The sequence below is a fragment of the Drosophila suzukii genome, chromosome X (genome assembly GCF_043229965.1).
Source record: "Drosophila suzukii chromosome X, CBGP_Dsuzu_IsoJpt1.0, whole genome shotgun sequence".
In the NCBI taxonomy this organism is placed as follows: Eukaryota; Metazoa; Arthropoda; class Insecta; order Diptera; family Drosophilidae; genus Drosophila; species Drosophila suzukii.
This window is the reverse complement of record NC_092084.1, coordinates 2163164-2179675: the sequence shown is the minus strand read 5'-3', so window position 1 is coordinate 2179675 and position 16512 is coordinate 2163164. Positions and strand designations below refer to the sequence as shown.

At 41.1% G+C, this 16512-nt stretch overlaps 2 protein-coding genes and 1 non-coding gene across 6 annotated transcripts in view; 2 read left to right on the top strand and 1 right to left on the bottom strand.

The window, feature by feature from the left end:
- Positions 1–16512, bottom strand: part of Mnr (Membrane-bound Notch regulator) — an 89639-nt gene that overhangs the window by 15324 nt on the left and 57803 nt on the right. For 3 of the 4 annotated variants that reach the window (XM_070997574.1, XM_036820921.3, XM_036820922.3), the window contains one exon: positions 2304–2366. The exons of the other annotated variant lie outside the window; for it this stretch is intronic. The gene's annotated coding sequence lies outside the window, so the exon portion shown is untranslated. Of the gene's footprint in view, positions 1–2303; positions 2367–16512 lie in introns of those variants that run through there. 4 annotated transcript variants of the gene reach the window in all.
- On the top strand, positions 11524–12528 carry LOC108015222 (glutaminyl-peptide cyclotransferase). The gene has a single exon (XM_017081564.4). It carries the CDS (start codon positions 11539–11541, stop codon positions 12517–12519), a length of 981 nt encoding a protein of 326 aa, XP_016937053.4. The 5' UTR covers positions 11524–11538; the 3' UTR covers positions 12520–12528.
- Positions 14412–14484, top strand: TRNAR-UCG (transfer RNA arginine (anticodon UCG)). Its single transcript has one exon. It is a non-coding gene; the product is annotated as a tRNA-Arg (tRNA).

The following is a 16512-nucleotide window of genomic DNA, read 5'->3' as shown; positions in this document are numbered from 1 at the left end:
ACACACTACACACACAGATGCATGAATGGCTGGCACGAGTGTGCGTGCGTATTAGCCGGGGTAGCAGCAAAATTAATTAAGTTGAGAAAATGTCAACGCTGCTGCTTTTTGGCTTGACAACGCTGCTTACCAACCCGCCCCCATCCCCCTTCAATTTATCCCACCCCCACCCCGGTACCCTTTGTACCTTTCATACCTTTGTAAACCTACCCTGAACAATGGAGCATATATCCCCGCCGATCTTTTCAGTATGGCAAACTAGTCGTTTTTAACTTGTTTTCATAGAATTTCAGAGGAATGTAAGATAGCTTGGCGGCAAATATTTTTTAATTTGTGCTAAATGCCTACTAAAATTTATAGTACTTTTACCCTATATCAATAACATATTTATATTACACTTGGGTTTAGTCTAAAATTCGAAATCAAGTGATTCTTTGGGCTAAGCAGCTAAACAAAAATTTGTATATTAATTGGTTTTCTGTATTTTTTCCATTTTTCATAAGTAATTTATTAATAAAATTCATAAATATTCATAATTTTAAGCAAAGCTTTTGAAAAAAATGTGTTTATTTTTATATTATATTTTTTCCAATAACAATACATAGTTTAAATGATAAATCATTACAATCAAACTTTTTTTTAATAAAGGTTAATCATTTTTGATTTATCTGGGCCAAGAACTATAAAAAGTTAATGAAAAAACATATAGTTATAATCAGTTTTGAACATGTAACACTTTTTACCATTTCAGAAATATTTTCAAATCAGTTTTGATAATGATACCCCATTTAAATCTGATTATAGATAGAAATATATCACAAATAAATTCCTTGTTTGCTGATTTTTGTCAGGACCTCCTTTGAAGGGTATTCCCAGTTCTCCTTCCTTAAAAACCCCCCTCCCCGCAGCAAATTGACTTTTCGTTCTGCTTGTTCCCATTTTCCGTTTCGTCGCAGCCATTTTGTGCAGCTGCCTGCATTTTGGCCACGTGTGTGTGAGCCCGCTGCTTCTTCTTCCACATCCTTTTATCCTTTCTCCTTTTTAATATTTTTGCTTTTGTTAAGTTTTCCACACACACACAGACTCGTCTGGGCACACATATTCCCACACCTGGTGATTTAATAACGCGTCGTTGCAAAAATTTGCGGTTTGAATAGCTGCTAACTTTATTTTATGATAAGTTTATAATGCCCAGGCCCCAACTACATATATATATATATATAGTTGGAAATGGGAATGGGAATGGGAATTGCAGCTGTGGGTCGCACAAAGCGAAAAAATCAAATCATAAAGGCAAAGCCCCTGTGGCAGCAGACTCGCTCGTAAAATTTGTTAAAATTGCACTAAAATGCAGCTCCCGCAGCGGCAACGGAAATCACATTAGAAATTTGTTTGCCCGCGCATGGCCCACATGGCGTATGAGTGACGCCGCCAGAAGGAGCACCACCCTTGTGTCTGAACTTTCTAATTTTCCCTCACTTTTTTTGCTTTTTAGGCAAATTTCTTCCCGATTTTTGGGGAGTGGGGGGAAAGTCGCTTTCGACTACACAAACAGCAAGTGAAAATTTTCAATTTCCCATGCAAAACTCCCGCTCAGCTCCATAGTCACGCACGCAGAAAGAAGAAGACGTGGCCAAGAAATGGGGGGCGGCCAGGGAGGGGGCGTGGCATTCGGGGGGAGGTGCTCCTTTTGGGGAAATGATGATGTCGCCCACGGACCTGCCCCCTGGAACTGATTCTGTTTGCCCGATAGGCGACAAAAAGTCAAATTGTGGCAGCCAATTAACAGCAGCCATCCCTACAGGGGAGGCCAAGGGTTAAGGGGGTTGGTTGGTGGGGGGGAGGGAAGGGTAAAGATTCACAAGGGTTAAGGGGGACGGGGAGACGGGGAGACGGGGGTGGCCAAGAAAAGAACGCCACCAACAAGTCAAACAGAAACGGGCAAAGTGTGCAAAGGATACACGACCCAGGTTCAGGACGCAAGGGTTAAAGCCCAAGGAAACCGTGACATAGGACACAGAAAAGTATTAACAAAAATAAATTAAGCCAACTAATAAATAGTGCAAAATACATTTCGGTAAGGAAACGTTAGAAAATAAAATCCTAAATCAGTGTTCCCTGCAACTTTTAAAAGTATAAGTTCCACATTAATTTAAGCAAGCTGCTTTCGAGTTTAAAATACTAGTTTTTGACACATTCAGATTGTCCAAGTAAAAATATTCAGTACCCACAAAAAAAAAAAATATATGTATATTATATAAGAGTAGATGTTATAAAAAAATTTTTGATTTTAGTAAACTTACATTTCAAAAGGAGGTAACTTGAAACTATGGGAAATCTTAATCCGGGTTTTAAAATGTCCTTACCTGAAAATATTAAAAAAAATATATAAATTATTAAATCTGTTTTTATAGAGAAAAGTTAAACAAATTTATAAAGTATTCCTGGTTAAAGGACTGTCAAGTAGAAAATTAATTGAAGTCCTTCATCTGGGGACAGCCACTTTTTAGGACCATTTTTTAAAGTAAAGGGAGGTGTTCCAAACTATACAATTTACATACTTTTTCTAGGCCTATAATCAACGTATTGGCTTAAAACAAATTTCCTTTAGTATATTCATAATGTTTTCAAGGCAACGACGATCTTTAGATATTATTTCCTACTTTACACTTTAAACTTAACAAGTGGATGATAAAAGGTTCTTGATGTTTTTTCCTAGCCATATTGTGCAGGGCAATTGGTCGAATATTTCTTCGCAATATATCACAATGCATCAAAGAATCTTTGATATTATTTCCAACTATTTTTCCTTTGTGACTGGCCTTCTCAAGTGACTTTCCCTGTTTCCGCTGGACCTGGACCCACTGCTCCCAAGACGTACGAGTGTGTTCTTTCGGAGGGGGGGGATTGCCAGTGATATGGACGTGCCTCGGTCCAAGTCTTTCGTCATGCCGAGATGAGCTCGTTTATAAAGTTGACAAAAGGCGTTCCCCAGTTCCGATAATCATCTGACAGTTTTTGCGCTATCAGCGACAAGGCACACACACACACAGTGTGTGAGAGGGAGACGGCATGGCACTGAGTAGGCAAACAGAAAGAGACGGGGCTAGGGGGCAAGAAAGAGACAGAGACAGAGACAGAGGCGAGGAGACAGGTCCATGTGAGCGCTGCCTTCCTGTTCAACACTTTTGCTTTTGTCAGCATTGCGGACAAGATACAAAATTTCCCATTGCCAAAGATGACTAAGGGAAAATCCCTTAGAAATTAAAATAAAAAGGGGAGAGGATATGAAAACGGGAGAGCGGAAAAGGCGGAAAAGCGGATGGGAAATGGAAAACGGCGGAGATGTAGTTCTAGCCCTAGGGGACGGTGACCCGCTAATGAGCCGCCAAAGCATAAAAAATGCGACAAGGGTCGTACAAACCCGCGCCACGCCCCCTTTTTTCTGGGGAAATGGGCGCAAGGCCAGGCCAACAACAAAAGCCAAGAAGAAGCAGCAGCAGCAGCGGCAGCAAAAAACTATTCCTGCAGCTCATTAAAAACCCAAAGGGTTAAAAAAAGTTAGGGGAGGAAAGGGGTTACCACAATGCAATATGCAAAACAAGGCACAAACAACAACAATAATAATAACCGGCGCAGCTCGAGAAATTGAAACTAGGCTGCCGCAGAGAGAGACAGCAATAGCTGTGTGCGAGCGAGACGGCACCATGCCACTGGAGAAAGTGAACAAAGTTAAACAATTGAAATTGAAATTAGTTGGCGAGCGTAAAAATTAGTTGGGCGCCAATTAAACGAGGGTCTCTTAAATTGCAAACTGGGAAATGGGAAAATTCCACCGAGACCATTAATAAGGTGACAGAATGCAATTACAAATGGGCTCTATTTTCCTTAATTATTAGCAGGAATTTATTCAACATGCCAGTGTGGAATGGGTTAATATTAAAATAACCCAAAGAGATTGTTTTACGACCTAAGAGAAACGGAAAAATAATTCTTTCTGCCAATTTGTTAATGTTTCAAATTCAAAGATGGTCCAAGGACAAACATTTACAAATATTTACTTTAATACTTAAATATGCAAAAAATTATTTATATTTAAAATTAAGGTGTAAAGCCCCTTTTGTGTCCAGCTTTTCTTCGCTCTTAAATGTTTTTCTTGGTGACTCGAAATTCTATGCATATATGCTCCATTTGCACATATTTCTTAATGGGTCAGCGCCCCGCGGAGACAACCCTACCCCTCTCGCCCCTCTTACCCCTTTTACCCCCTATATAATGTCCTGCCAGTGACAGTTGTCAAGGGGGCTGCCTGATTAAGAACTTAGTTAAATGGAAATCCGCAAAAAAAGGAGCCACAACAAATAAAAGCGGAGCAAAGAGCAAAGAATTTAATTTGCACAAAATGGCACACACAGAGACAAAACAAATATATGTACATATATAAACATAATATGTGTATATATACGGATAAATAGGATGGGACGGGGAAAGTGTCCCTAAAAAGAGCAGCGAATTTCGCCTTTTGAGCTTGGCATCATATATCTTTCAGTCAACAGCAGGCAGTCCACAGTTGGTTTGTCACACAAAAGGACAGCTCTTGCCCGCCCCAAAAACTTGGGGAACCCCCTTCATATCGCTGCGATTCCGAATCCTTCGTCGTCCTGCGACAGCGTTGCAATTAAATGAAGGCAACGCACAAAAGTATACAATGCAAATGCGCCCACTGCGAGACGGGCTAAAAATTAAACAGGGAGAGGAGTTCAATTTGAAGAGGGAACACTGAATACGCCGGCAGCAGGATGTTCCCGATTTATCCGCGTGTCTCGAAACTCTTTTTCAAGGTACTGGGTATGCAGGAAAAATATTATTTACTCCATTAAGCGTGGCAAATAAATTAATAATTTTTAAGAATTGACTAGGAGTTTTATGTTTATGCTCTGATTTTTAAGTGCATATTTGTTGATATTTATCACAACAACATATTGTTCAAGACAATTTTGAAATCCGTCATTTCCGGATGCAGTTTATTGCTCACCTCTTTCACAGCAAGTCAAATCAAGGCAACAAAATGTACTAAAATTTTTGAATAACATCAACAAGTATTTTGAGAATTTTACAGATTTGATTAAAAAATTTAAGTTTATCTTAAGCTTTGAGATGAATTTTTGTTTCATATTTAGCACAACAAAGAATTTAATGACAAAGAAAATTTTAAATTAGGCCTTTAGAAAGCAGTTTACTGCTCACTTTGGGGTATTCCAAATAAACTTTTTATATAGCTAGTGTTGTTTTCGCCGCAAGTCAAAGGGAATAAATATAAAATATGTTTTTATGGCTCACTCTCAAGGCCATAAAAACATTTTCGAAATCTATAAAGATTTTAGGAACGGCCCCGCTAGAGGGAGACGGATGAAGAAGGACTAAGGATCCCAAGGACCCCAAAGAGCGAGCGAGAGGGGGCGAAGGGGAGTGAGTGCCAGTTAGAGTGAGTGGGATGCACACGTGCAGACATAAAAGCGGCCATACCTGAGCTACGTGCACTCAACACCTGCCCAAAGCCTCTTCAATCCGGCAGCTTCGCCCCTCTGAAGACCCTCTGCCTGCGCCCCTGCTCCATCACCCCCCTCCTGAATTGGCGAGTGTGTGGCAATTGCAATTGAAAGTGATAATTTCATTGCATCATGCACAAAGGGGAGGAGCACGGGGACCGGAAGCCGAGAGGCAGGACGAAGGACGAAGGATCCACCCGCATTCGTATTCGCACTGGCATCCTTTTTCCCTCCCCGATTTACTCCACTGTTATCAGGGCACGTCCATGGCCAGTTACACACACACCAGGACTTACAGAGACACTTACATATACGACTAGTTGCCTACACTGGCAGAAATATTTAACATACATTAAGAATCTCACTAAAAAAGCCAATCTTAATGTTTGATGAAATGTAATATTTTTAAGATTTAACTTAAATCCTCTCTTAGAAAAAAATAGTAAGGAACTTTTGGTCTACCATTTCATAAAGACCCAGATGAGAACATATAGTTAAAAAACAACAAAACATTTGATCTAGAACTAAATGAAAACTTATAAGAAAGCTATATTTCTTAAAAAATTGTCGACCTTTCCTTAAATAATAAGCCCATAATAAAACCTATAGTTCTTAAATAACTTTTTATCTACTTTATATAAAAAACCTTTAGACCGAATGGTTCGAAAATGACTTTACAAGTTAATGGGAAGTGAAAATGTAAGCCCCTGGTTTCTTGGAGTTTTCGATTTCTCTCAGTGCACTTAGCGGGCATGACAGTTGGGCACAAATCAGGTTAAACACACGACAAGGAGTGGATGGAGGCGTGGTTTGAAGGGAAATGCAAACCAAAGCCAAACCAATTGGGTCATAATTGCTTTACGGGCGCCAAACGCAAATGAGTCGTAAGCAGAAGGATGCAGGACGAAGGAGCTCGGCATCTGGATCAGGACAAGATTGGGGGCGGTTTTGGTATTCGAATGGAGAGTTAGTGGTTGGGCGACTTTGTCACGCTCCATGGAGAACGATTTGGGCAGGGGACCAAGGGGAAGGGGACCTGCAGATCCTGCAGGACCTGTCGATTTGTATTCAGTCCCCGGGATGATGGAGGCCACACAAATATAATTATCAATTGCCATAAGCACTGAGCCATTATCCAAGTGCAGTGTCTCAAGTGGGCGCAACGATTTCGATTGGAAAAATGTACCCTACAAGCATTCTCAAAAAACTGGTATTATAAAAATAAGCTTGAAAAAATATAAATCTAAATTCTTAGTTTCAAGTGGATAGATAAGATTAGATATATAGATTACAATTTATTAAATAGCTGGCACACCTTTGTTAATTGAATTTAATTTATTGTTATATGAATAAAGTATTTACCGGCACTTGCTTAAATTTTTTTAATGCTTCCCTAAACGCAATGAAATTTTAAAGTCATTATAAGCTGCAGCATAACCCTATAAGTTCACCCCCATTTTGCAGTGCCATTCTCGATACGTTAACCGCACTCATCATTAGTCCATCTGAGTTATTCATTGAAATCATTCATTCAGCGAGTGCAAATATTTGCCAGCTTTTCCGGCCGGGGGAAAGGGCAGGAAATGGAAAAATGAAAAAAAGAAAAAAAAAGAAGGAAAACAAGGAAAAACGGAAACAAATCAAAAGGGAAACAAGTAAAAATGATTGCGGCTCCTGTGGCGTCGTCATCGTTAATTTGTTATTTGATGTGCGCTCTAAGCACACATAACCGGAGTCCCAGCGCTTAAGTCCGCCCCCAACTAAGCCCCCCTTGAAAACCCCCGCTCCCTGCCGCAGCCACTGGGGCACACTCAGTCATTCGCTGGAGCCAGTGACGAAGGATGTAGGATTCAGGACGGAGGACGAGGGACGAGGGACGCAGGACGACGACAAACGTCAACGACGCACTTAATGAGCCCCGTGCGGCCAACATGTTAATCCATCCCGGACTGAACGAACCACACTGCCAGAAATTAAGGGGTACTCTCAAAAACTTCTTATAAAAATAATATTAAGCCTTGACATGCTCTAGAGTTTTTTGAAAAATGTGATCTGCTTCCAATGCGTTTTGTTACTGCTTTAAATATTTATCAACAACATTAATTGACATATAGAAAGTATATGTCTTTTTAAATACTGGCTTCATCAATTACAATTTAAAAATACTCGAGATAATTATAAAACCACAATAATTTTGTAAATAACTCTTTTATAATCGTTTTAATTTGAATAATTTACATGGTGTGGTAATGTTTGTTAGTAAATCAAATGTTAAATAAATACTTTTAAGATCTCTAAACTTATAAAATTTATCTAAAACCAATTTGGATCATTTATAGAAAAGCAAATATTAAAGAAAATCTTCGCTTATTAAGTTATACAAGATCATTAGTTAAAATCAATAGTTAAAACCCTTTGAATTCTACATATAGATCAACTCAGAAACATCAAAGATATTTGTGTTCTTGACTTTATCGGAATATTTTCGCCGAGTGCACCGACTCCGGACTATGGACTCCGGACCAACGGACCCGGCATCAGGCGTCGTCATTCAACACGATTGCCCCCGTCACCCAATCCACCCAACCACCCAACCACCCAATCCACCCACTCGCCCACCGGAAAACCCCCATCGCATTTGTTTCGTGAGCGCATACGAATGCATTTTTGTGTTTTAATTGCCCCCCGGCTGTGGGAAATCCCAGGGCGAATTTAGCAGCAGTTTTTTTTATACATTTTTCACGCTCATTTATCGGAGTATGAGGGGTGCAGCTGGTGGTGCAGTGGTGTTTGGTGTTCGGTGTTCGGTGTTTGGTGGGTCAGAAGTGGAGTCGCATAAATCAAGAAGCTGACGAGGCGTCAATGGCAGGCGGCGACGGTCGGTCCAGTCGCCACTTCATAGCGTTTCTTTCGCTTTCTTCGACCCGCCCTGAACCACCCCACCCTAAACCACCCACTCACCCACCACCCATCCCTGTTTACACTTGCAATAACTTAACGATGGGGAAAATTCGCCAAAGAAACTCTAAAATTAATAAGGGGAAAAATTCCGTTTGCGAGAACTTGGCCTTAATTGAGCATTTTTCTGTTACATTAATAAATCCCTGCGAATATGAGGACGTATAAAAAAAATGTTAGCCATAAAAGCACTGCCTTAATTTGGACACTATTATTTCGAGCATGAAATTTAAGGCGGGCAAACCTCCAGGATAAATGTTATTTTTGAGAATTTCTACCAGTGGTCAAAAAAAGTACCGAAACAAGAAAAATTTGTACTTTTGAGAGACACGCAATTAAAAAAGTTAAGAAGGCGCGTTTTTTAACCCTAACAATCGTAATGGAAAACAAATTTTTAATTAAAATAATCAAATAAAGAAGAATAAATGACAAAAATTGAGAAGCTCAACACTGTAGGGAAAAACTATAAAACGCTACATAAAATTAGAGAAGTTTTAATATAAATTGATATTGTCAAACGAAACCTAGAAACATAAAAGGGTTGGAGTTTTTGTGTTATTAAAGTAACAACAACATAGGTGCATTACACTTGATAGTTTTGTGCACACAATTAGTGACTTTTTTATAATAAAAGAATTTTGTCAAACGATGGAGTATGTGAAATAAACTTTATGAAAGGTTTTTAGGATAATTGAGTTGTTTTCTGTTGAGGGTTGGTCAGGAAAAGTTAAGTGAGTGGGGGATTCGCAACCAAAAAATAAAGAAATAAGAGAGGAAACTATTCCAGCGATAACGGCAGTAACAGTGGGCTCAAACTGGCCACTGGCCAGTGGCTTGGGCCATGGGCCATGGGCCATGGGCCGTCAGACATCGGGCATCAGACATCAGACATCCGACATCGGGACCAATGGGGGACTGGGAAATGGGAAATGGCAAATGGAATATGGGAAGTGGGGATAGTACCATAGACCGAGGACCGGGGAACGGAGAGCAGAGACTAGAAACTAGAGACTGGAGACCAGAGACCAGAGACCGGGGACCAGGGGCCATGTCCACGTTGTCGTTGTCGTTGTCGTGGTCGTTGTCGTCATGGCCCTGTTAGATCGCTCTTTGGGGTAAAATAAATTACCATAATTTAAGCGTAATTCAGTGCCAGTGGCAGCAAAAACTGTGGACCGTTCGGCGGGGCGGAGCGGGGGCGGTTCCTTTTTAGCCGAAACGGGATCTGGAGTTATGGGTGGGCGGCCGACTTTGTCGCTATGTCGTCTTCTTGGCTAAGTGGACATGAAACATGCACGACCGGCCATGATTTGTTGGTGGCCATAAGTGCGAGTGTGTGTGGCTTTCCGCCATATATATGCTTTTTTTTTTTAGATTTTTAGCCCTCCAGAAAGGGCATATGCAATTGGTCAATTGATTTATGCAGCATATATGTTTGTGTAATCCGGGGAGATTCCCCAAAAACTAGATCCTGAAATGCTTCGGCATTTATGCTTTCTGCTTGGGTCTTGAGAAGACTTTGTATAGTTTTTTTTTTTAATCTTAAAACAAACATTATTCAGTTTTGTTTCCACAAATTTATTACTGCTAATAAATTGAAATAAATTACTGAAAAAATATTTTTTTAAAATATAAAAATGTATTACTTTAATGATAAAAAATATCATACGTCTATATAAAATCATTTTAAAATAATATGCCTTTATCAAACATCTTAAAATAACAGCGTTCTAAAATGCTTTATAAATCCTTTCCTTTTCCTATTAAAACCGCAATTAAATGCTCCTTATCATTCCATTAATTGTCCCTGCCCTCAAATAACTTAATTATTTATTACAAGTAATAGAAGACAAGTGAAATAATGTTGTGTGGCAAGGAAATTAATTCACGGCCATGGAGATGGTTATCATAAGAGAACTGGCCATATATTAGGGCATTTTCTGGTCGTTTGTGTAAAAATCCCCATGGGATTTCGGCCAGGACAAATGTCCGAGCGTGTTTCAGTTAAGCTTTTTGATAAACTGCCCCCTGCCCCAGCAGTCTTTTGAGGTTCTCAAGCGTTTACGGCTGCCATTTTTTTGCTGCTGTTTCTTCTTTTCGGGAAACATAGGACCAGCAGACCAAAACCAGCCAGACATCAGAGGCGGAGGCAGGGGGTTTTCCAGGACGAGTACAAGGCTAATAAAGTTCAATAGCCAAGGCGACGCCTGCTAAATGTGCGCACAGCTCATTTGATGCACATTATCGTGGGGGGTTCAGTTCGGTTTCGGTTTGCTTTTTTCCTCCCAACGACTTTTCATTTTGAATGTTTGCCAAAAAGGGAAAAGCAGGAGGGGGCAATGAAAACATTTACAGGGCAGAGGGTTCCCACTGACCTGTCCCCTCTTTATGGCCCAAAGAAAATATGCTCATGTTGTTTTCGAGCGTCGTCGATGGCGCCTCCTGCAAATTGGTAGCCATGAATCGGGCCGAATGAATTGAAGGGAATTGCAAGGATTCGAAGGATATTCAAGGGTACACGAGGGCAGTGAGTGGAGGGAAATGGCATGGAATCGACTACGAATCGAAACGAATCCAATTGAATTGAAATGAAATGTAGCCAAATGAAAGAAAATCGAATGAATAAAGTAGCGAGTAAGGGAAAGATGCCTCCGGCTCTGGCCAATCAATCCGATGATGAGGCCGCTGATTATGATGGCGATGGTGAGCCGATGAGCTCGACTGTTCTCGGTGTATTGTGCCGGGAATCGGGCTCCATTGTGATACAGCAGCCCCATAATTGGGCAGTCGTTAAAAATAAATATATATGGCTGAACAGAAGGGTTAAGGAGTTCAAAGGCTTAAAATCAGGAAAGAAGGAGACGCGAACTGGGAAACTTCTCTGGGATACAAGAGTTTTATTTCAAAAAATGACAGATTTATATTGAGAAACAAATATTATATTTCGAGATTTCGAATCACTGAACGGAAACCGAGAGTCTATTAAACCATAAATTTATTCCCTGAAATTATTCCCAGAAATTATTCCCTGATGGAGGCCGTCGAGCTGGTGGATATTCCTAAGAAATCATACAATCCCAGTGAGCTGTCCGAGTCCCGATTCCTGGAGTACAGCAATCTATCCGACAAACTGCATTTGAGGGAGGCCATCAACAACATACTTATACCCCGTGTTGTGGGAACGGGGAATCATAGCATCGTGCGACAATACATAGTCCAGAGCTTGAGAGATCTTGGCTGGGATGTGGAGGTGGACAGCTTTCATGACGTGGCTCCCATCAAGGGCAAATTGCATTTTCACAACATCATCGCCACGCTGAATCCAAAAGCTGAACGATATCTAGTGCTCGCCTGTCATTACGATAGCAAGTACATGCCGGGCGTGGAGTTCCTGGGGGCCACCGACTCGGCTGTGCCCTGTGCCATGCTTCTAAACCTTGCCCAGGTCCTGCAGGATCAACTGCAGCCCCTTAAGGAGAGCAATCTGAGCCTAATGCTCTTGTTCTTCGACGGCGAGGAGGCTTTCGAGGAATGGGGACCCGATGATTCCATCTACGGAGCACGGCATCTGGCCAAAAGGTGGCAGCGTGAAGGAAAACTGGATAGAATAGATTTGCTGGTGCTGCTGGATCTTCTGGGAGCCCCCGACCCCTCTTTTTATAGCTTCTTCCAGAACACCGACTCCTGGTACATGCGGCTCCAGTCCGTGGAGACACGACTGGCCAAGATGGAGCTCCTGGAGCGCTATGCCAGCAGTGGAGTTGCCCAGTACGATCCCAGGCGCTACTTCCAGTCGCAGGCCATGCGCTCCTCCATGATCGAGGATGATCACATTCCCTTCCTGCGTCAAAACGTGCCAATCCTGCACATTATACCGGTGCCCTTTCCAAGTGTGTGGCACAAACCGGACGATAACGCCAGCGTGATCGATTATGCGACGACGGACAACCTGGCGCTGATTATACGGCTCTTCGCTTTGGAGTATCTGCTGGGCGGAGGCGAAGACAAGTAGTTATGTGGATCACAAATGTTGTATCTACTCACAGCCTTATCTAATTGACCTGTTCCGATATCGAGAAATTGTTAAATATGTATTCTAATACCCGCCGTGGAATCTTTGAGAGAACCCTATTATTAACTGAATTTGCGCTTTAAAATTACTTAAGCAAATCTGAAAAACGCATAATCCAAATATTTTTATACACATGTATTTATAGAGAATGCTTAGCTAATGACACGACAAATAAATATATATATTTTGTAATCTTTCGGTTGTAAATTTTTGACTTACATGTATAGTCCAACATATACATAATAAATGTACCTTAAAACATAAATTTCTTTATATAGAATAGTTGAAAAACACCAAAAGCAGCACACTGAAATATTACTATTAGATCGAGAACCTAGTATACCCTTTTACTCTACGAGTAACAAATATAAAAAGACGAAGAACAGAATTAGGGTATTCGATTGCGTTGCAAAAGTGTAAACTTTGTAAGTTTGCCAGACGAGAATTGAGAACGCCCTGTATTTTAAAACATCGTTGCAGGATATTGACGTACAAAAGAAAGCTAACTTTTAAATTTTTGTGAGAAGAAGGCTATGACCATCGCTTAGTTTCGACCTCCCTGGCTCTCTTCCTTGAGGGTTTTTCTTCCATTGAAATTGTTATTCAATTATTTTGTTTTACAGAAGACAAATATTTTTCTTTTGCATTTAAAATTCAAATTTGTTTCTTTCCTTTTACTGTCATTACCATGGATTTAAACCCAACTTTTCAGTATATTTTTAGTATTTTATATAAAATTCCTACCCATTATTAACCCCCTATTTCTACACAAGTACAACAGATTTGTATACATGTAGGCTGGGGTGTTGTAGGCCTTGAAAACTATTTTGTATGGAAATTGTTGTCGGAACTGATTACACTTTTACACTTTTCAAACGTTTGCAACGCAATTGAATACCCTAATTGTATTCGGTTGCTAAGTTACTAAGTCAACAAATGAAATATAACTTAGCATTAATACGATTTTTAGAAGACTAAGACTCCTAAACCAAAAGCCAAAAAACCAAATATTTATTATGAATAATATCTTAATAATAGCATATATTAAATGACAAGCTGAAATATTTAAAAAAAAAAAGGAAAAATTGGAGTTGTTCCGTGATGGATTTGAACCCCCGACCTTCGAAGCATCAGCGAGTTCTAATGACCGGGCAAAAACCCCTAAAGAGCGGGGAGAGCGCCCTGTTCTTAAAATAGAATGTGGATCGTGGCGCAAGTGGGGAATTCTTAAAGCTTTGCGATTTGCAGTAATGACGTGGCGCGAAAGCTCTGCTAAAGCCCCCCTTTGAAAGAGGGAGACGGAGCGAGGGAAGCCGGAAATATTCCTTTTCAGCTCGCGGCACAGACAAATGCAACAAAAACACAGAAAAAACACAAGAGTTTCCAAGTCATTTTGCACATTTCCTTGACATTTCATTTTTTTTTTATACTCGTTTTTCCGCCGTCTAGTTATTCTTTCCTTTTTTCCATCTTTTTAGTTTCAGCACCCATTTCTTGCGTATGGAACGTGTTCTATTGTCGGTATTTGTGCTCATGAGCCAGGAAGAGGAAGAGGAAGCAGCTGCACCTTATTGTCCGTCCGTCAGTTCGTCACTCCGGCATTTCCCCAATTCCCCATTCCGCCATTCACCCATTCCGGCATTCCGTCAGTTGTTCATTAGAGCGTTTCTTAATTAGCGCCTCGCTTTGTTTTCGCACACACCATTCTCCCTCTCTCTCTGATTCGCATTCTACAAGGCCCCCTCTCTTTCTAATTCCGTAGTTCCCGTCTCCCTCTCGCACTCGCAACCCCCGTTTGGCTTATTCGCATCTTAATCCGCTGGAACACCAGCGACCGTGTGGCCTAATGGATAAGGCGTCGGACTTCGGATCCGAAGATTGCAGGTTCGAGTCCTGTCACGGTCGAAAAATAATTTTTTTCTTTTTTTGAGGCCTGCAAAATTGTATATAAATAACCTTATATATTTCTTTAAGTTACCAAAAATATTTATAAAACTAGACATCTGTACAATCAATTTCAACCCAGTTTCTATATAACATCCAACAAAAAATAAAGATATCCTCTAAACCTCATAGTAAAATTCTAGCTTTAATGGCCATAGAATTAATTCATCGAGCCAGCTTAGCTTAAATAATAATTATAATATGCCACATACCAAGTTTCATATCAGTGACATCATCAGTAACCTAGTTACTTCAGCATAGCCGGTTAAAGTAAAATTCCAGCTTGAATTGCCATAGAATGACTTGGCCAAGCTTACTGTGCTTAAAAAATAGCTTAAAGATGCCACATACCAAGTTTCATATCTATGGGACCACCAGCAACCAAGTTACTTCGGCACAGCCGGCTAGGAACACAGAAATCCACTACAATGGCGGCATTTAAAAACAGCCCGGTGCACTTTCATTGGAGTTTCCATGCCAAGTGCCGGGCCGGGCCGGCGATCCGATCGGATCGGGCATCAATTTCGTGCTGTGCCTGACAGCGGCTGTCGCTTATAAATTGCAGAGCCCACAAAAACAGCAAGAACAACAAGGGCCATGGCCACTATGGCCACTATGGCAACAACGGCGACAAGCGCTCTGACATTTAACATCCGGTTGAAATTGTTCAACGCATTTCCGGTGCCCTCTGGTGTGCCCACAACCACCCACCACCCACCTACCACCTACCACCTACCACCTACCCAATCGGGCCGCCCAGAAGACAGGACGTTGGGTCCTCGACCAGCAATTAAACGCTTATCGAGAAGTTGGCCAAAAAGAGGAGTCTAAGGGGGTGGAGCAGAATACTGAAAACAGAAAACAGACGACAATGAGCTGCCTTGCATATAATTGAGGTTATGGCCGACACCGGCCACCTTTGGCCTTTTTCGAACTTTTCCAGGCAGCAGCAGAAAAACAGCTCTTCGCAAAAAGTTTTCGCACAGCGCACCATAAGTTGAAATGCGTCCACCGACTGGAAGAGAGACACCTGGGTGGCATACCACCACTGCTTGCATATGCGGCAAATAACTGCAGACAAAAGGCGAGGAAATTAATTAGGGTCTTCTCATGACCATCCTGGGCATCCTGGGCATCCTGGGCATCCTGGGCATCCTGGCCATCCCGACCATCCCGACCATCATCACCATCATTATCGTCGCAGGCAACCTGCATCAAAACTAGCAAAACTAGCAAAACGGATGTCACCCGTAAACAAGCGGCGACACAAAGGCAACAAAACGGCCAGAAAAGGACGAAAAAGGTCCTGGGAGACAGTGAAAGGAGTCGGCAAACAAATCGAGTTGTTGGCATGGAAATTAATTGCTGCAAATTGAGTAATGATGTTGGCCGCCGTCACAAGTGCCACCAAAAAATGCCAAAGACAAGAACGGAGGACTGCAATTATCCCTAATGATTTCGGGGGCTTCAAAACTAATTTACAAGTTGATAGCAAAGTGGGAGCTTTTAAAATAAAATCAATAGAGATTTTAAGATTTTTTGTATAATACATTTATTTTCTCAAATAGCTTCTGTGGGCATGGTTCGTTATCCAATCTTAATTAGTATTTAATCTATTTGGAGTTGTGAAATTAGGAATGTGAAATATTTACGATTTCATCTGAAGATATATTTTTAATTCTAAATGATTTGCAATTCGGGAAAATCGACAACTCAACCCCTCTACCATCCAAGGACCGAAAATCCAGAACTATATTGGGCTTTCCCGGCAGCTCAGCGCGGACATCAAAGACCGCCGAATTTCCCTGTATCATCACATTTAAATATATGTTCTTCGCTCCCCTAATCAAATCAACCTGGAGCCCCTGCGAACTTATGATTACGCATTTTCCGGCGCTGCCTGCGAATGAAATGTTTTGTCAACTCTGAACTGCCAAAACAGCGTCAAACGGAGGCGGGCAAACAGAGACAAACAAACAAGCAAACTGG

Coding starts and splice junctions, on each gene's coding strand:
- LOC108015222 (XM_017081564.4), top strand. CDS start 11,539: ATGGAGGCCGTCGAGCTGGTGGATATTCCTAAGAAATCATACAATCCC.